The 21,393-nt window shown below is 40.7% G+C and overlaps 1 protein-coding gene across 2 annotated transcripts in view; it reads right to left on the bottom strand.

The window, feature by feature from the left end:
- Window positions 1-21,393, bottom strand: part of NYAP2 (neuronal tyrosine-phosphorylated phosphoinositide-3-kinase adaptor 2) — a 1,523,268-nt gene that overhangs the window by 164,777 nt on the left and 1,337,098 nt on the right. For both annotated transcript variants that reach the window (XM_069618180.1, XM_069618181.1), the window contains one exon: window positions 21,003-21,106. In XM_069618180.1, the coding sequence (XP_069474281.1) occupies window positions 21,003-21,106 (104 nt within the window). The remainder of the gene's footprint in view (window positions 1-21,002; window positions 21,107-21,393) is intronic.

The following is a 21,393-nucleotide window of genomic DNA, read 5'->3' as shown; positions in this document are numbered from 1 at the left end:
TGGTAGACATGTCATCACAATGTTGTTCATACCATGTCACCACAAAGCTCTGGTGACTTGTTATGCATGTTTCAGGTAAAAGAATGCAAAGTTCTGAACCAGCTGTAGGCTTGTTAATGTTTTTCGGGGGCTGCCACTGTAAATCATATCGAAATAGTTACACTTAGTAATGACTAGTGCATGATAACTGAAATCTTTTATGGTGTACTAGTGGAAAAGCCTGTGTGCATGGGCAAATGTGAATAAAGGAAGACATTTTCAGAGTGTAAATATATTATGTGATGTATTTTCACATCATTTATGTTAATAGAAAAAAAATGTTGTAAAGGATCTTGCTCCTTTTACGTGGAGGAGTAGTAATCTCAAACAAAATCTCTCATAACCGTTGAAGTTCAACATAGTACATACAGCCAATTGTTGTATCTGCTCCACATTGTCTTGGATTCCACTCATGGGTTTTGGACTCAAATACATAATGTTGAGGGATTTCAGAGTAATAGATTTCACATGCAGCATGATTCTTTTCATGCAACTTGAAGTATGCTGTTAAAGTGATATCCTTGTCGTGGGCTTTTTTGGCCAGTAAATTGTATATGTTATTGTTGAAATACACATTTTTGGTGTTGGAATACATATTGAAATAAACATTTTTGTTGTTGAAATACACATTTCGTTCACCTGGAAGATGAACTTGAAGTCTTATTTTTGTATGGATAAGGCAACACTCCTGCCAGCTGAGGTTAAAGGTGAAGCGGGTGAATGATGGTTTCAGACAAACATACACCTGGCATTTTATTATATAGTATGAGGAAGTGGCATGTTCGCCTCAATTTTAAAAGGTGGCACTAAGCATTCTTGCTGACTGCATTGAGCTTGGGTTTTAATTTTTATGTGTGTTCTGGATTGCATTTCAACTGTTGACTTGTTATGTTATGATTGAAGTGAACCCAATGACAGTTAATACTTCAAAGAAAGCAACTTTTGACATGATTGTTCCAGAAAAAACAATTTCTGTTGTTGACCAGTGAGGCAAAAGTGATTGGAATACATCCAATCTTGAATGAGCAACAGGGAGGCTGCCTGCATCACGCTTCAGATGCAACTGCATATCAACCATGTAGCTTTGCCACACTCACACTCGGCAAGCTACGAATAACCAAGAAGTAAGTAGTGCATGTACTGCTTTACTGATACCAACTTCATGTTTGTCATATTTTATTATGACAAATTAATCCATACCACTCAAACGACCTTTTCCCTTTATCATTTTTTCTTTTACATCAATCAGTTTTTCAGTACCAATAAGCTGCATTACTTCTCTTGGAGCCAAAAAGCTGAAACATATACCTAGGTTCTTCTTTACTCGCTTTTTCCTAAATGATACAGTGCTTTGCAATGTTGCTTTTATATCACAGCAGAAGTTGGTTAGGTAACAGTGGGAATACACCAGTTGTACTGAAAATATCTCACTCACTTACAGGCCCTGGTCCATTAATTCCACCATTATGGGATTACAATAAATTGAATGAATGATTTATCACAATTCGCTCTCATTTAACTGAAGTAAGTGAAGATATCTGCTCGTTCACATTTATTTAAAATTGAAAATAAACATGTTTTGCTCAACACTAAGGCAAATTTTACACTTTTTCCCCATGGTTATTTATCCACAGTTTATGTGACACACATACACCATTCTATTAATGTCTGGCTCCTGAGGAAGATCCCACAATCCACATAGGATCAAAACATATAGGACTCAGAGGTGGACTCCCTTGAAAACATTGGAAAGAGGACTCTGTACAAGAACATTTCACTTGATCAACTTTTTTCCAAACCATCAATAAAGCTTTTGCATTCTTGCTTTACAAGATGCATGGTGTGACTGAGTAAATATCATCACTGTTAATGTATATATTGTTTGTGACAGAATTGACCATCTCATTTTTAAAAAAGGAAATGGTGTCAAATGTTGACCCATTACTAGGCTTTTATGAACAACCACACTTATGGTGGATGCATATAAGCTATGTATGTATGCAATGCACAGACAGGTTTTCTTTGTTGTCGCTCATGATTATGCTAGGTCCATTTGAATTTCCTTTCTTTATTGCACCTCCCTATGTTGGTAAATTGGCACATCATAGCAACTATATACCAGTCAACTAAATGGTTGTTGTTGAAGAAAGGCAGAGGGTTCATAAATGTAGTGAAGAGAGAAGAGGTTTAGGGTACTCTGCAAGTTATCTCGCTGTTTGGAGAGAAGGAATCCATGATGGGAGTGGTCTACCAGAAAAGATGAAAATCACTTTAGTCCCACACCTGAGATGCTCATTGAGGTTTCTGGGTTTTAAAGCAGGATATCATGATCAACAGTATCAAAAGCTGCAAATAGGACAATGAGGATTATGGCAGCAGATGAAGTTCTGTCTTTAGCTCCATGCATCTGTGAATGATTGCCATTGGCCAGAGTGTAAAAGCCCTAGATTTTCGTTTTTATTATGATACAATGATGTGGTAATCCATCTCAGAAAAGATGTTATGCTAATGGAACCCCCAAGTAAACTCAATGCCAAAATCATAATGTTCACCTTTGCCTGTGCATCAGTATCCAGAGCTGCAGCTCCTTCTATCAAAGGGAACAGAACAGGATCAGGGGTTGCAGATGCCCTGTGCGAAATCTGCAGTGACATCCAAGTCACTGAAGTACAGAGGTTGAATTCAAGTCTACATCTTTGTTTCAAAACCATCACAATTATGATAAACTATAACCTGCTAGCATGATAAGCTGAGAATATAATCCATACCTAGGTTTTGGTATGGTGGTTGGTGGTTCACATAAATGTTAAAGCTACATCTGGTTTGTAGCATGCCAGTGTCATTCCTGTGAGCTAAGAGCTGCTAATGAGGTTACTTGGATTGCAGGCACATGCATGTCTGCATTCCTATGAAAGAAACACGAGGCATGATTCATTCCTATGTTGACCTTCTGGGAAGAACGTAAATCCTTCCTTGCCAGGCCTGGGATCCCTCAACTGGAGATGTACTGAGAGCCTGAACTTAAAAGATACAATTCCATGACAAAGAACTGCCTCGCACCAAAGGTTACACAAAGAGAGCCATCAAAGCTGCAAGCTGGGAAAGGGGAAACACTAGGACTGTCAGAGAACAGAAGTGGGTTTGAAGAAGGATTCCTCCATCTTACTTTTCATTGGGCTGTTCTCTCCTTCCTGTCCCCTTCACTTTCTATGGAACATGACTCTCTGGGTATCATATCAGAAGACAAGGGTCACTTGTCTCAAGAATGGAGATTGGACCACTTAACACATTCTTGTTTTCTTCCAATACCCAGCAGCATTTTACTTATAAAAAGGGAGTCTCCCACTCCATCTTTAATTTATTCCTGGATTTCAAGAAGAATTAATTTGTAAAGGTCACTGAGGCGAAGAAGGAGTACTCCAAGACATAGGCAGGCTATACTCTCTGCCCACTCTAAGGGCACATTGATGTTACTTTGCTGAAGACCAATTGCTACCACCCTACTTCCAAACCTCCCCAGGTCAACTTGTCCTGGAGCCCTGTGTAGGGTGCATCACAACATCCTGAGAGCCAGAACAGCCATCATTCCTGATTTCACTGTTCCAACCTATTTGGGATAACATCCTCACACATTCAAACCAACAGCACGCAATGGTGCTGCCTTTGGCACTCACCCAAACATCAAACCTATGCTGTTTGCTTCCGGTCAACCGGCTCAATGCCACATTCCCCCAGGAGAGCAGAGCCACCCATCCAGCTTGAGCATCAGCAAAATATGCAGATGACTTTGAACCACCATGCAATCAAACCAAACATCGATCCATCAGGAGATTGCATCGCAGCTTGACCCTATATCACTGCGTCCCTCAATGAACCAAACATGGTGAAACTCATTGTTTCAAACCATGCTCGGTTGTTGAAACATTCCTGGTGGTATATTTACTTTCATCATCTTTTGCAAAAGTTGCATGTCCAACTTTGGTACTTCAAGACATAGTGACTCTTGACTGTGGGAAGCTCTTGACACTCCTGTTATTTTTTGCTTAACTGCTTACTAAGCAGGAGTCTGAATATGGATAGCTTTGTATTCTATACATACACCTTTAAATGTAATTGTAGCTTCCAGAGGTACCCAATGGAGGGACAGCATAATAGGAGTAGTATGATCAAACTTCTGTGCATCCGAAACCAAACATGCAACTGCACGACACACTGCCTTCAGAGTGGCCAAATGTGATACCAATCAAAATGGAGATTCCAAAAATCGATTTGTGATAAAAACAGTGATAGACCTAAAAGCCGAATCAGGAGACACATAATTTCTCACCACTCTTTTTCATTCAGTGGTACAGATCTTTGTGCAAACATTAAAGACATAGTGGTAGAACACATAGCAATATGAACTTGTATAATAACTTAGTTGTTCATCACTGTACAACTGAAACCCCCAAGTTTTACCCTTTTATTCTAGGCCTTTCATCCCCTCCCCCCACCCTTACCTTTACACACCCAGAGACTTTTCATACTTCCTCTAGTCTGTATCCGTATGGGAGTCTTGCTTTCTTTGTGATCCTGGCTGTCAACAGACATGAACGTTCTTAAGAGACTGTGGTTTGTAGAACAGGGCTTCTCTTTCCCCAACAATGTCCTGGAAGGGGGAGCAGATGTACAAGAATTTCAGGTATTTCCCTGCTTTTATGGCAGTTACTTTCTCCATTGCCATGAACCCCCATATCTTGACGCACCACCATGGCGTTGTTGGACCCTCGTTCGTTTTCCAGCATTGTGCCAGCGTCATTCTTGCTGCTGAGAGTAGATGCGTAATTAGAGAGGCGATGTGACCTGCTGCTGCATACGACCCCTCTGCGACCGCTCCTAGTAGGATTATTTTGGGAGACATCAATAGTTCTCTTCCCGTTATGTCCTTGATGTGCGCTAGTACTTCCTTCCAGTAGGTCCTTGCTTTAGGACATGTCCACCACATGTGGTACATATCCCCCCCTCTCCCCACATCGTCTCCAGCAGTCCAAGGGATATTCAGAGTTTATTTTGTGTAGTCTGTAAGGGGGCATGTACCACCTGTAGCAAAGTGTATACGCTGCATCCTTTATCGCTGTGCATTTAGAGGATTTGTGGGCTCTATCCCATATCTAGCCCCACTCCACTTCCGTGATTGATTCTCCAATGTCTCTTTCCCAGTTCCTTATGTAAGGAAGGTTGTCTGCCAGTTGTGCATCATCGAGCAGTCTGTATAATCTCGATATTCCTCTTGCTGTTTCCCCCTCCTGCATAGTTAGCTCAAGACAAATTGGAGTCCTTGTAGCTGCTTTTTTCACCACTGGATGGGAGATCCAGTGTCTTATTTGGGTGTATCTGCACCTTTCACGCTCACTGACAAATTTCTTCCGTGAAGAGGATCGGGACTCCAACTTGAAACATCTCTCTCAAGGTCAGGGCTTCCGCGCCTTTCCTTCCTTTCCAGAACTTCGGCAGTGGGCCCGGGGTAAAGTCTATGTTGTGTGCTGCGGGGGAGAATGGGCCTAAACCCCTTCTGAACTTCTTCTTTGTCATGGTTCTGTCCCAGCATTGCAGGGACACCTTAGTAGCTTCCAACAGTTTCCTCCCCGACTCGCGAGCTTTGGGGCTTTGTGCTTGGAGAGCCAGCAATGGTATCAGGGTAGCTGCCTGTTTGATCCTGCACCAACCTTTTCTGTTCCCTTGTTTGGTCTAGTTGAGCATTAGGGCCAGTTGTGCAGCCATAACGTACCTTCCAATGTCCGGGATTCCCAGCCCTCCCAGTAACGGTGGACGCGTCTATGTATGCATCTACGTATTCTAGGACGCTTTATCCCCCATGTAAATTTGAAGATTGCGTTTTGAAGCTCTTTAATTAGACAGGGCGGGATCTCTGTGGGTATCAAGCTCACTAATGTCCCACCTTTGCAGGTCTTCTTCCAGCTGTTTCCAGAGCGGTGGAATGTTCGTTCTATGCAAGTTCCCAGGATCCCTCGCCAGATTTATACCCAGGTATTCCAAAGAGTCTTTTTCCCAAATCATGGGGAACCTCTCTCTCATGTTTTCAATTACATCAGGTTCCTCTGTCATATTTAATGCTTTGGATTTGGAGTAGTTTATTGAGAATCCGTAAATGGTGGCAAACTTCTCTATTTTCTCTATGGCTTTCGGCAGTGTGTTCCTGGTGTCTTTCATGTATAGCATAATGTCGTCCGCATAGAATGCTATCTTTCTTAACGCAAATAATTGAAAATTAGAAGTTTATTCTAACACTATTTTGGGAATAAAAGACATTTTAGAGTCAAGATAGAAACCTATGATTTAGCTGATGGAGAGAATTTGGTCGAAGATCTAGCTATATTCAAATTAATGAACCAGATAGAAAGTGTTGCTTGATTTGAGGACATAGAAAATAAAATAATCTTTGTCTTAAAAGGGTTTAATTTCCTTCTGTCTTATTTTACAGGGGTGGCTTTTATAATGTTTTTGATAGTTAAGTGTATGAAAGATTTGTTTAATTATGTATGTATGTTTCATAGAACTTTGCTTGAGCATTCTTGGCTTTTGGAACTGTTGTACTATTGCTGTCCGTGTTAATATGGTCTCACTGCTCACTCCTTCAAAGCGAATAGCCTTCCCTCGGCCCACATTACCACAAAGGTTGAAGGAGGCATATCTCTTGACTGTGCCGGTTTAACCCTTATGATTGGGATCACTGCTGTTTTATAGAATTGTGAGGTTTAGCCACTACTCATCTTTTTACTCCCAAAGGGCCGTCATCATTTGGTCACAGCAACTCCTTCCTGACATCTTTCAAGTTCTCAGACATTTTGGCTGTGAAAGAAGCAAAAAGAATGCTTCGATATATGGGAGGCCTGAGAGTGGGTCCTTTTTTTCTGCAATTCAGTGTCATCTATTGGTTTTCTGATGACCAGGTGATGGACACGTGCAGCACATGAATTGCTAAACTTTGCCTTCCAGTCAATGATACGATCTTCTCATCGGTAGGCACTGGAAAGGTGCACGCAATGCTCATGAATGCAACCAAGGATGGCGCCACTGCATTGAAAGCTGTTCTCACTACTTGATATGTGACAGTTGTAACATTGGAAAAGTTTAAATTACAAATGTTTGTAGTTTGGTGTGGTATTCAAGAGGTTCAGTGAAAGGAACAGTCTATGGGCAGATGTTTAGAATCTTGGATTTCCAAGAATTCATTTGGGCATCCGTGGGGATCTATGAGGTGATGACACAGGTGCAAAACCTCAGGTCAGCGCCTACCGAATCTGCAAATGCTCTTTGGAAGAGTTATTGGATGATTATTCGACACAGATTTGTAGATACAGTATTCTTTCTTAGCAGCTGCTGTTAAAATCTTGTCACGGATTTAAGTAATTCTGTGGTTGATGGGTTACTTTCATTTTATCCAGCATCTCTTACTAGTCACTCTCATGTGGAAGAAGAGGGCAGAGGTTTGTATTGAACCAACAGCTTACCAATAATATTTCAGCCCTCAGTCTCTAAAGAAGAGGGTTTCAATCTACAGGCTCTGCAATTCAAAGCTGATTGTGTGGCGATTTCCCTGCCGGAAGTTGTGCGATCGGATCCCTGAATACGTATTGCTCTGCGCAATAAGGGGCGCGCGATGGACTGCCTGCGGCCCGTCCCTCATAACGCCCACTTTTCTAGTTTTTCTTGCCAATTCTTGATGTTCCACCCTCTTCCCTGCCCTCTGTGCAAGCCACGTCATTGCTCTGCTTTGTTTCTCACGCAAGGCACTGGGCTGCTCGCAGGCGTGTGCTAGACCACCGCAAAATCCACGCAAGTCCAAGGAAAATCCTGCGCATTTGATTCCATGGATCACTGAACGGGATTACACACACAGTTTGGCGCATACATTCCTTATTTTCCATGCAAATAATTCCATGAATCGTGCCCTTATTCGTTTTGGTCATGTCAAGCAGCCTGGCAGGTGGCCATTCTGCAAACGTGTATGAGAGCTAGTGGAATGCTTCATCATTTCTGTGTGGTCCCTTTCTAAATGTTCCCTCTCTGGTCAATCCAAGACTATTCTGGTGTCCATTGCTAAAGTACGTTTTGTGGCGTTATACAAGTAAGCTGTACAAGTACAGTAAATAAAGATTGTTTTATGAATGCCAGCCAAGGTATTTTCAATTTTTTTTTTCTTTGCTTAAAATCGCCTCGTCATTGAGACAAACTCTTAGCCCTAAGCGCAGAGGGTCAGTTCTCAAATGATGCTCTAAAAAGGATGCCTCAAATTCGTATGCAGATTGCGTCCAGATTGTGGTAAACCAAGATTATAAAATTAATATAAGCATTTTCCAGTGATATTAAAGGCTAAATGATCCCATGGACCCCAGATCATGGCTTCATATAGAGCAATTGCTTTTGATTGGGCCTTATATTCACGTAGCATCATACTGACCAGTTTGGGCTTTATACATATTACTGAGCCTCTTTACGCCCCAATTGCCTGCAACATCTGGTATACCTGTTCGTCCTGTGTGCCCTCTCATTAAAGGCAGAGGAAAAGGTCACCCCCAAATAATCATGAAAGTCCACAATTTCAAGCTTGTTGTCCTCTGCCCAAAAAGGTGATTTTGCTTTTTTAGTCTGACATTTGAACTACAGATGAGGGCTGCAGACTTAAAAACATAACTGACAGATCAAGGCCCTCGATATGATATGGTATGATAGTGTATGTACATAGCGCCTATACACAATGTGTTTCAAAGCGCTTCAAGGCAAGGGAGGAAACAAGGGAAAATACAATGACATTCTTACAGGCCATGAACAGTAAGGATGTGAAATTAACTATCGTACTCGGCCTGACGACATTTCAGATAGTGCAAGAGCTAAGGCATAGATAAGGAAGGGAGGGGGAGAGTGGAAAAGAAATGAAAACAGACAGGCAACTACAGTACTAGACCTGACAACATTTCTGGTAGAGCCGGAGAAAACCAAAAGGTGAGCGAGAGGGGTGCAGAAAGGGAGGGGAGGAACAAAAGAAGCAACTATCGTACTAGGCCTGACAACATTTCAGATAATGCCGGCGGGGGAAAAGTAAGGGGATGGGAGAGGAGACAGACAAGGTTGCTATCATACTAGGTCCAGGGACAATTCTGAAATTCTGATAGAGTAAGTGCATAAAAGAAAGCAAGGGGAGGAGATGGGAAAAGGGAGAAAGGGAGAGGAGGAGAGAAAAGCGAGTAAGCAGTCAAAAAGAGTGGAGAAGCAAGAGGGGAGAGCGAATATGATTGCAAAAGTCAGTAGTAACACATAATGTTGCAAGCCAGGATACAAGATGAAGATGGGAACAGCATGATTCAGGGCCACCATGAGTACAGGTTGCAAAGTAAGTCCAGCATGAAAGCTGAGAAAGGGTGACACACCGTGAATCAATGAAGTCCATAAAAGTCAAATCCAGCATTGGCCACAAGCCGGTGATGGTGAAAACAGAATGTATCAGGACAGACTCCTGCAGAAGTAGGCTGGAGGGGGGGAGCAGGGTAGAAGAATCAAGCAAAACAGGAAACACCTGTGTGCGACCTCCATGAATGTAGAATAAGTGTTAATCATTTTTTTGCAGAAAGGACAGGGTCCAGGAAAGCTACTGTTATAGATTACAGTGAGCCAAGGCACTAATGTCATAATATGCCTGCCCACATGACTTTGCTGCAAAGTCTTTTAAGTGCTGAATGACTGTGCCACCACAAGGGACGGAGGACAAGTGTAAGATTCCACAATTTAACAATTTCAGTTAAGAAGTTATCTGCTCCACTTGATGGTTCCAAATATTGTTAAGTGAAAACAATCTTATTCAAAGATAATCAAAACCTAGAACAGGTGATGGTTCAGCTCCATTAGCATAAACTGTAACAATTTGTTTAATAGTTCCATTGGTAAGACATCACTTGAGATTGTTGTTATGTTGATTTCCATCCTCCTTTCTTTCAGAAAGGTGTCATAACTTGTAAGTAGCTCTTCTAGGACATTTGCAGCCTACCCTATTAAGATGAAATGTTCAGTTTATGACAGTCCAGCCTCACGTTTTTGATGATTGGAACATTGTCAGCAAATGCTCCTCTCTTCCATACGTAACATAAGCCATTTGACCGGAGTACAAATGCATTCACAGGCTGAAGACATCGGGGCAGCTGCACATACCCACTTCGACATCACAAAGGAGATATATCAGTGGACATTATCAAATGCATTTGGCAAGGCCATAAAAGGTAGGTAGACATTACATCCCATGGCCTCATAATACTTGCTCACAATTTTAATCCATGTTAAGGTGAAGACATTAGTTCCTGACAGAACCCAAAAGGTGTGTTTATCATCAACCCAGGTCGTAAGTCTATTATATATGAACCTTTTACACCATTCCACCTTTTCTACAAATAAGCATTATGGAGCTAAGTGGAAGGTACAATTCATATCCATAACACAGCCCACAGGGTGCACAGTTGATAATTTTCCCAGGTGCACTATCTAGGCCTGGGGGTTTCATGGGTCAAATGGTCCATAATATATGAAGTAAAAGTATCTAGAGGTAAGTTTTTTCACAGGGGAATCTAGGCTAGAAAGGTCTAAGCTGTTGTAGGACTCATAAGTCTTACCTCCACCATACATTTTACTAACATGAGTCAACCAATTTACAACCGATGTTTTATTTATGGTTGCACAGAAAATTCATTACCATTTGAGCCTTGTCAAAATATTTTAGTATCGTTAACATTACAAAAGTACTGAAACTTAGCCAGTTTTTCTAGTTCCTGAGTAGTTTAAGCCCTCAATTCGTGCAAAGCCTGCATTTCCCCTTAAGGTCAGCAGCAAACCCTTTTCAATAATGGAAACTGGTTCAGCGGAAAGCGCAAGTATAGTTGGCGAGCAGTCCGGCATGGAAAAATCTGAATATAATGCTAAGTCAGAGCTCTTTTGGTCCAAACTTCGCATATTCGGTTTAATGTTTAAAAGAGGCCATTTGATCAATAGTGTTGTGCCAGTCATATTCCTACAACTTTTTTTTTAACTAAGGGTGGATTGTGTGTCAATTCTTCCACAGATGAGTCTATCTTCTGCAGAGTTTCAGTCATCTGTTTCTTGTAATACCACTAACTGAACTACTCGTCCGTCGGGAACTACAACCCTGATATCATGAATTGGGTGGAGGATTTAGTAATTTTGCATACTCCAGCAGTTTCCTACACAGTGCTCTTGTCGCAAGGGAGATCATACCAAACTCATGCCTGATTATGGCATTTGGCACACTGTTTTGGAAGAAGACCTTGGGGCTGGCTAACAAACCCTGAAAGATAGGCCATCATGTCAAACAGACAGATGTCTAATCTATACAATCTATACAAGACGGTTGGCTCTATCTTCAGAAGATAGTAGGATAGTAGAGGTTTCAGCAAAAAACAGCATAGTTGTGAGCAAATTTGCTTTAACCTATCGACAGACATGGTACCTAACGTAACGCAACGTTTGATCCTTTTCCATGGGGTTATCAGCTACTTTCCATGCAAAGGTTTTAGGGGACCTCTTGGTTGAGTAGATCACTATCTTTAACTTTTGGTCATTAATAGTTAAGTTGTTTTTTTATCACATGCTCAAAGAACAGGCGCAACTTGCGCTGTAAGCCCATAGGAGTTAGATCAAATAACACTATGTCACCCGCAAAGGTGTGGTGATTGAGGGTTATCGTTCCCAGTCTGACTGGGCTTGTTGTACCTGCTTCCCAAACAGCACCCATGTCTGCCATGTAAGCCGGTCAAGTGGCACAGCGAGTAGAGCGCTCGATTTGACATCCGTGCCTTTCATCCTTTCCGAGGTCGATAAATGAGCACCACACACCGTGGGTAATAATAAGCAGCGCTCAGATACCTGAGGGTTCGTAGCGCTATATAAATGCCAAATTAAATTATTATTATGTTGAGGTTGAAGAGGGTCGGCTCCACCACACAACTCTGCCTCAACCCCACAAAAGTAAGAACCAGCTCGAACAGTGCACCTTTACCACTCAGCCTCATCCTCAGAGTGGTGCTTGTGTGTAGCACACATAGTAAAGTCACTAAGTAAGTTGGGATCTTGTATGTCAGCAATTTCTCCTACAGCGTGTTCCTGCTAACAGTGTTGAAAGCACTGGACATATCTATTGAGACCATATACACAGACCCAACCACACCTTTCTTCACTGCCTGTTGTAATTGTGACATAGTAAATGCATTTAGGGAGGTACCCACCCCAGCTCGAAACCCAATTTGAAAGGGGGATAACATATTAAAAAATCTTATATTCACCTTGTGTTCTCTCAGTAGTAGCATGGCAAAGATCTTGCTGGACAAATCAGCAGGGCAATAGGCTAATAATTTTTGGGGTCTGATTTGTCCCCTTGTTGTAAATTGGAATAATGGTTGACTGCCTCCAGGTATCCGGGACCTTACCTGTTAACAGCAACATGATTAAATAAATCCCTTAGAGAGAGAAGCCAAGTACCCAAGTTGTTTTTAATCAGTATTGGGAGGATGCTATTTGGGCCAGGAGCCCTCGAGGCTTTCGCTCTGCCAATCAGCCAAGCCACATCATCGTCTCCCCAGCTACATATAGATGTTCTCCATTCAGGGCCACCAGTAAAGGGGAGTACACTATTTCCCTTAGGTAATGAGTATTTGTTCATCAAGAAGCTTTCCCAGACCTGGGATGTAATGGGACACATTGTAGCGTCCTATGCCTTTTTGCTTCTGTCTCCAATTAATGCCCAAAAGTTAGAGTGTTCCCCTTGGATCAATGTAGTAATACATTCCTGATTTTTGGTTATGTATGCTTCTTGTTTATGTTGTTTAAGGGTACTTGCATGTGGCGATAATTTTCTACGTAGCGAGCATGTATCCCATACAATGCCTTCAATGCACTCCTCTTTACTGCTTTTGCTTTGCTCACCCTTGGATCATATATGTGGGTGTGAGGAGTTCTGCCATACAATTTGCCCCTATTTGTGATCTCTTTTATGCATACATGTACCAGGTGATTGTAGTTTTATGAGGTAAGTTTCTGCCCTTTATGTTCCACCCGACACATCACTAATTCCAACTTCTTAATGAACAGTCTACAGGCCCTAGAATTCCATTTCATGGTAAACCCCCCCACCCCAGCTAACGAAGTAAGGGCCAAATATTGATCTGTGTAGTGAGTGGATATGCTAAGGCCTGTGGTTAAGAGGATGTTGAAATATAGAAGTGGTCAATCCATGACTTACAGTGACCCCTACCCCACATATGAAATCCCCCCACAACATGTCGCTCCATCGGCATGCATACTTGCAAGTCCCAATTAGACAGAAACTGATCCCAGATGAGGCCATCATGGTTTGGACCCTGACTTGCGCCTCGTACACCCTCTTAATTCCTGTATTTCAAGACACTTTGAATTTAGGTCCCCAGCCAAAATGATGTGTTGATTGTGGTTCTTTCCCAGCCAGAGTTGAAACAACATTCTCTAGCTCAAAATAGAAGTTCTCAAGAGTGGTACTAGCTCTATTCCAATAGACGTTTACAAGTCGGATGTTTTCTTTTAAACCTGGGAAAAAGATGTTAAGAGCCATTAGGCCTGAGGAGTTCACTGGGACTTCATTATGTAGGCAGTTTAAGTTCAAGTCTATTGTAATGGCCAAGTTCCTTTTCGGACTATCTTTGGGGCCTTTAATCACATTTTTTCAATAAGTAAAGTGGCCATCTAGTTCAAAGCCATGTGTGGACATGGTTTCTTGCAACAATAGGACTCCCACTGCTTTTAATGACTCTGAGGTTTTCGTAGTGAGTTTGTGAAAGCCACACATGCTCTAGAAGACCACCCGCAGGTCCCATGCCTGGGAAGGTCAGATGTAGCCAATCACAGTTCAGGCTCCTAGGGGTTGGCAGCAACAGGCAAGAACCAATGGTAAGAACCAATGGTAAGACCCTCACAATGCAACATTGTTTAGAGTTAGTAATTTGGGGATGGACCAGGCCAGGCACCTGACATGCGAAAGCCAGTGGAATAACTCATATAAGAGACTATCTAGGTTATTAGGCTCCTGACGACCAATCCAGTAAGCCGAGTTTCTGGAGAGGGGCCCAGGTTAGAAAACTGGCCTGAGAGCCAGGAGACATTGAGATGTCTTTGGATTTCTTCTATCCTTGCCCTGATCCCTGTTGGTTTTGGCTGTAATAAAAGGCAGTTTGAACTTGCTGTCTGGCTGGGTCTACATTCCTTTTTGGGGGAAGGTGTTGGGGCCTTCCAAGAATCTGCAAACTCATAGTAGCCCTCGACCCTACCTGGGAGTTTGTCCCCAACAGACTCCCACTAAGATCCTGTGTAGAATTACATTAGTGGGTCGACATATGCTTTGTGTTTAATACAGCGTCATATTAACAATAGATTTTGTTAAATAGACAGTTTAAAAACTGTTGTATATTGTACATTGCAATTGGCTAATTTCTACACAGCACAGAGTTTATTTGTGGTTATTGTTGGAAAAACAACATATACTGTAATATTAATGTTATTTTGTCCTGTTAAATCCATGTCCAGAGTCCTAACTCACCAGAAATGTAATGGCCCATTAATAGCTGGTGAGTAGTTGTTTTTACAGAGCCCATTTATATTCTACACTTGCACCCACACTTAATGAAATGGAGCAATACATTAGTGGTGAGGCTGATCTTTTCTACTAACATTATTTGAAACTACAGTATAGATTGAGTGTGCAATGCCTCCCCTTAGTAGTTTGTCCAGATGCTGCTTTTCGTCTTCCCCACAGCAACTGGCTAACCATTAAAATCTCCTTGATTGAAGCAACTGGGGTAAGGGAAAGGGACAACTGAAGGCACTGTAAGCAGTGTTTACTTAAGTCAAAGGCTCGCTCAGCAGCCGTATGCTAAGGCAAGTGCATTTTGAAGGCCTAGAGTGTAACAGCTTCAGGCCCAACCAGAGCACTGGAGAGCAGGTGGTAGGGGTAAACAAGAAAGAAAATCCATGCATTGGTAGATTTATTGTGCAGGAACCTGTATAATGAATATATGGTAGCTATCCTCAACAACCAGGAATTGAGGACAGAACCCAAGTCTTACAACAAATGTTCCTGTTATTTCTAACAATACAGCAACTCAAAATTGTTTATAAACATATAAGAAACTTTAATTCCGGGGACATCAACATATATACAACCATTACAACTAATTCATCTATCTAAATAGAGTACAGTAGATGTGTGTTGAGTAAACTTTGAAAAATGTGCAAAAGGGATCCCAAAAAGGACTTATGCCTCTAGAGTGCTAGTGCTTGTATACAAATTGAATACAACATGAATGCCTATACATAAATATTTTAAAAAGTCAATATCGTTTCAGAATGATATAAGAATGAATCATCGTAAGCTCATTTAGGTTATGAATTCTCTAAAAAGAGAGAGGGATAATCGGTCAATGTCACAATGATGTTTCGGCGTGTGATCTTTTGAGTGAGCCTTTGTCAGGACCCTTCAAAATCTCATACTAATGTAATGTTTTCATCCGTAAATAAATCCAGACGTCTTCATTAATGGTGTACACTCATACAAAAGATACCTGTATTAGAAGAGACATATCATTAGTCTCTCTATATATTAATCCTGGTCATTAAGATCACTTTAGATATTGCTTCACTTTACATGAGTATATCTCAAAGTGAACCAATTGAAGTGAGTCGAGAACTCCTGACAAGTAGTGAACATCCAAAATTGCCTTCTCGAGAGTTTGTCATTGAATTGTTCACTTTGAGTTCAGAGAAGAATTATTCTGAATTCAAAAAAATATTCTATTTATAAGTGAGTGGTACCGCTATGGGTTTGATGTTTGCCCATGTTTGGCAACACTCTCCATGGCAAGATATGAAGTAGACTATATCTTCTCTGATATAAACCAGTTTAAGAGTCAAATAAAAGAATGGTGTCGAAATATAGATGGACCAATCTAACAGGCCTGTTCTTTGCCTGGTCCATTGTAACAAAGACAGCAGCATGCAAGTACCATGTTATTGAATTAATATGATTGGACTTGCCCGAAGGGATACAATAACACTAGCAACCTAGAAGACCGTCCTGATGAAGATGGCCATTATGTTGATAGGCCATTGAAACTGGTTGACACGTACAGTCTGGGGAACCATTTCTTAAGCATTATAAAGTAGACTGCCTTTGTTGGAGAGAAAGTGATCGCTCCTCCTTTTATGTCTTCATGAGAGATTATGACTTTCAATAAATAGTGTGGTATGACAGAGGGGGAATAGAATTGTTAGAAACATGTTTAAAAAGTGGAAACAGCATGCGAGTGACTGTCACAGGACGGGTTGTTTGTCCTTTGGCCCCAAGGTGGTCATAGATTACGACACCCTGAATTTTAGGAACGTGGGACCTCTTTATATATGGACCGGGATTTGTTAACAATTCTCTGTGAACTCATTGACAATGAAGACAGTTTACCTCCTTATTCTAACCTTTCATAGATAAGCAGTGCACCACCATCTCCTAGGATCAGGGGCAGGGGTGTAGGGACAGTTAGAAGTGTGTTCTGTCCCTTCTTTGTTCATTCCCTCCCTTTGGGATCAGCTATCCTGGTCCATATATGAGTTATGATTGTACTAAGTCTGTGTATTTAGTGAATGCTGTGTAGATTGGTCTGTCCTGGTTGGTTGTTACATGATGTACATTTGACAGACTCTAAAGTACGTGAAATGATCTCCTCCTAAGTATTCCTTGTCGATATATAGACAGCATGATTATCATTTGGGTAGGAGATGCATAGTCCCTTAAAACGTTTTGTAGTTGGTTAAATACATGAAAACAAAAAATACATTTTGAGAGTTCTAAACCCTGGTTCTAAACCCTGGTTAAGCAATAATCTGGCATTGATTTAAGCATGAACGTTTATGTGCTTGAGTTACCCTCATCTTTGGGTCAACGCTGCCTCCAACCATGTCAAAAAATGCAAACAACACTTCATAGCTTTTAAAAAAGGCTGACGGATGAGCAACCTCAAATGTAGGGAGTGTTTATAAATAAAAGCACATTTGTGAGCATTTGTGGGGTTGATATTACATTCAATTCAATTGAAAGGAACCAAGACCACAAGTCCCACATTGCATTTGGTAGAGATATGAAAATGGAGATTACTCTTATTCTTTTGTGATGAGATTTGCAGCAGCTAACCACCCCCTAAAATGACCACTGTGAAATACTCTTTTTCGACTGATCACTCCCTAAAGAAAACATTGGTTAAATGACCATTGGTTGGTCAAAGCAAAACTAGCAGATTCATTTTATCTAAAAAAGTCTTCTGAAATACAATTCAACTTACACCATTAATTATCTAGAATGGACTGAATTGGGGGCATATGTAAAATATTTGAATTCTCACTAAGAATGACATTATTCTAATGAATGTAACAGTTAACCTAGTCCAACTGTGCCCTCTCTGAATATTCCTGCCAGGTTTTACATATCAACTCTTGAGTACATCTCTGATGATGGCATTGTTTTCTGTTGGCTGAACCAGCAAAGTGATCTGACTAAAATAATAATTAAATGAAGGAGTCCATCTGTGAAATCGAGTTTGGTCCTAGAACATTTCAAACTTTCAAACACCCCATGTTAAGATGTATTATGAACAGAGAGAAGTTGGATCGGACAGAGTGAAAAATATCCTTGAAAAAGAAAATGTGTTAAATTCTTCAAACACAAAGGGCATTGATGTTCAGGCCTGAACCCAACATGGTAGTTCGCTTATCCCATACTTAAGCTTTAGTCCACCAATGCTCCGGCTAAAAAACATGGCAGAATCCTTATTTGCATGGCAACAGTGCAGCAATGTACTGTAAGGACAGGGCATGCGTGCATGGGCACTTAGACCCCTTTTGAATGGCAAGGAGACATTGAGCAGGACAAACAATAAGGTAAATCTTGCGTTGCTGAATCAACCGTTTATGCATTTTAATTTTAGGCCACAACTCTGGTGATATGTATCGATGAAATGTCTGTTTCAGGAAATACAAAAGGGGGATATTTCCAAATCTCTTTTTGAAAGTACAGTAGTTTTGGTAATTAAGCCACTGGATTTCTTTCAGATGCCTGTACAAATGCAAATTGATGAAGGACCCAAATCATCCCAACAACAGTAAAATGGGCTGACAACTATCCTGCTCATCCATTCATATGTTTTACTATTTGCTCATGATCCCTTAGGAAAGTGGCCATGCTGTACTTTAGGCAGCACATTCAAAATCAATAGTTGCAAACAAAATGGTCATCAACTGCGGACTGTTCTTCACTCTGAGAATATAAAACACAACACTATAGTGCTTGCCTTGATGCATTGACTTTACTGCCTTAACTATCCCATTCATTTCTTCTCTATATTTAGCATAGCATTTTTAAAAAAATAACCATAATTTTAAATATTGCCATTTACTTGTATTGGACATGTAACCCAGAAATGAAATGTGGGGATTAAAATAAACTATAACAATTGGCCTAGCAAAAAAATGAGAAACCGTAGTTTTAGAAATAGCAAGGGACACAGCGAGGGACACAGCAAGGGACACAGCGAGGGACACAGGCAGAGCCCACACATGTTTGGTTTCAGTGCAGTCATCTCACCACAAGCCCTTTCCATAATTTGAAAATTGGAAAGTTATACAGTATGATGATTACTTACTCGTTCGAGAATCTGATCACATTTGCAAAGAAGACTGCACAAAATTAAGAAATGACAATGGGTTTAACAAACGGTCCTTTTTATTTTTATTTATTTTTATAAGGCAATATAAGTAAGCAAACGTCCTGTATCGGAAACATCCACACAAAGTAGTATGTTTTAGCAAAGCTTCGAATTCACAGTAACTTGTGATAAAATTGCATTGTCGCTACAAAATGGTGTATACTTATGGATGCCAAAAATGCTTATTATCCCATCCAAATGTGTTGTGGATCAATCTCGTTTTCCACGTATGGGCACCTCGAATGATACAAGATAATAACATTAAAAAGTTGTACTAAAACCGGATGTTTTAAATTTCCCTTAAATTGAAATTCTGTGGATGGAGTGAAGAGAGTACACATTACAGAACAAATAGTGTGTTTACTGTTGTAAAGTACACATACTTTGAGACTGTACTGCACTGTGATTGTTCCCAAACATTTGAAAGAGATGCATAGTTGCCAACATGATCCATTCCATACTGTAGGTGCTTATCCAGTCCTGCTATTTTTCTTTGCAGTCTGGGACTTGTAGTTCCACTTTTCCCATGATAAAACTCAGACTACAAGTCCCAGAATGCAAAGAAAAACCCAGTACTGGATAAGCACCTACAGACTGGAATGGGTCATGTTGGCAACTATGGAGATGCACTTAAAAGCCCCTAACATAAAAGAGCAGCAGGCACAATGCGGGCTACTGTACCACAAAGAGCCCAGTAAACACGTCTTAATGCTGAACTTGTCACCTGTACATGGCTCCATTCCTGAACCTCTCGCTGTCCCTTGCAGCTATGGCATACCTACACAGTCAGTGCATAAAAGGTGTCCCACAATAGAGAGCAGCACAGTTAAAACACACAGTACATTAAGTCTCCAAACATTTGCAGGTTCTAAATCTCAGATCCATTTTCGATTTTTTAAAAACATGTATATCTGTTTTCTAGAAACTGGTTACGTTTGATATCCCCCATTAAACATTTGGGCCTGATTCAGAACGTTTTCCTATGGGATTGCACCATTATAAAGCACTTCCATGAATCAGGTATTTCCCGCATTAAGTCATTCTAGGCCACTGGGAAGATTTATTCCAAGGCCTTTGAAAGATGAAGTGTATAAAAGAGGATCTTTGCATTAACACCCATTGTTCTAGAGCTTTGAATTAATGGGGAGTTGTAGACTTTTTACATATTTAAGCACTATTTCCCACTATATACCTGAACAGGCCATCGAGACTTAGATTTAAAGTGTTTGCATAAAATATGGCTTATTTTCAGAAGAAAACTCACAATCTTCACATTTCCGCAATCTGTCCATTATACAAACAAAAAACAATACAATACAAAGCATTCAGGCACAAAGACAAACGTAAACAACATCTGCATACAACATAACAATGCTATGTGTAATTCGGGATGTGAAGTTGTTTCTCATCTCTTTATTTAGGGAGAGTAATAGATATGACTCGACATGCAAAACAAATTGCAGTCATTTACTTTAAAGTGTATGACTGTATTTCAGTGAATAGTTATTTGTTTTACAGAAACAAGCTATTTTACATTTGACATAAATAGAGTGGAACTATTTAATAGTTCAGTAAGTATTTTAATCCCTGGCTACAAATAGTTTAGCTGCCACGTTTAAACAGAATGACGTTTGAGCATATGACAGATGAGAACTCAGAGTGCAATGCAAACATGCGCCAAGATAAAAAAGGAATGCAATTTCAGTACATTGGAACACAATTAAAAATGTATGTGCAAGTAACCGGCAACAGTGGTGCAAATGATTCAGACAAGACATGAGTTTCGACTGTACACACAAACTCAGTTTAGAAATTTATCAAAAGTTGATAAATTTTTGAAACAGTAAAAAACTGCACAAAACAAACATAAGCCGATACAAAGAATACTGCTCTACACATCATACACATTTACTTTACATAATGAATAACATTTAAAGGTGATACACATTTGGCAAGGAAAGTTCTACAGTACAATCAAAGGATAGACTTGCATTGCTTGGCATGACAGACAGAACCAGGGAAAGTAAAGACAGACACAACACGTAGTCTACCAAAACAAATGGTCGACAGAGATGAGTAGTATTTGGCATGTCGCACGACATGAAGTCATTCACGATTGGATAACGTTGGTACCTGGCTCTGCTGCAGATCACTTGCTTGTCTGAGAGGAGTTATTGATGGAGGAGGCACGCCTGATGTAGATGCAGATCGGCCTAACTTGCAGCTGACTTTCATTTCTATGAAAGGAAAGACAAGAAAAACAAAATACACAGTTGTACTTAGTTGAAGTTGAGATCAGTGTTTCATAAATGTTCGAAAGCCTGTTAAACAATGCACAAAATCATTGCCTTTGGCACAACACAGAAGTCTAGTCTCCTTTAGGGTAGTTCTGCCCATGATATATTTAGGTGATAATCCTTGGCAGGCTGTCCTATGCTGGTTAGGAAAAGCCACCAGACGGATATAAGGGCACACGAACAGTGAGGTAATTCAGTGATGGTAATGAGGCATTGTTGCCGGCTGC

Source organism: Ambystoma mexicanum, chromosome 10 (assembly GCF_040938575.1).
Source record: "Ambystoma mexicanum isolate Mex_15411 chromosome 10, UKY_AmexF1_1, whole genome shotgun sequence".
Classification (NCBI taxonomy): Eukaryota; Metazoa; Chordata; class Amphibia; order Caudata; family Ambystomatidae; genus Ambystoma; species Ambystoma mexicanum.
Note: the sequence above shows the minus strand (reverse complement) of the source record. Positions and strands in the feature narration are given on the sequence as shown.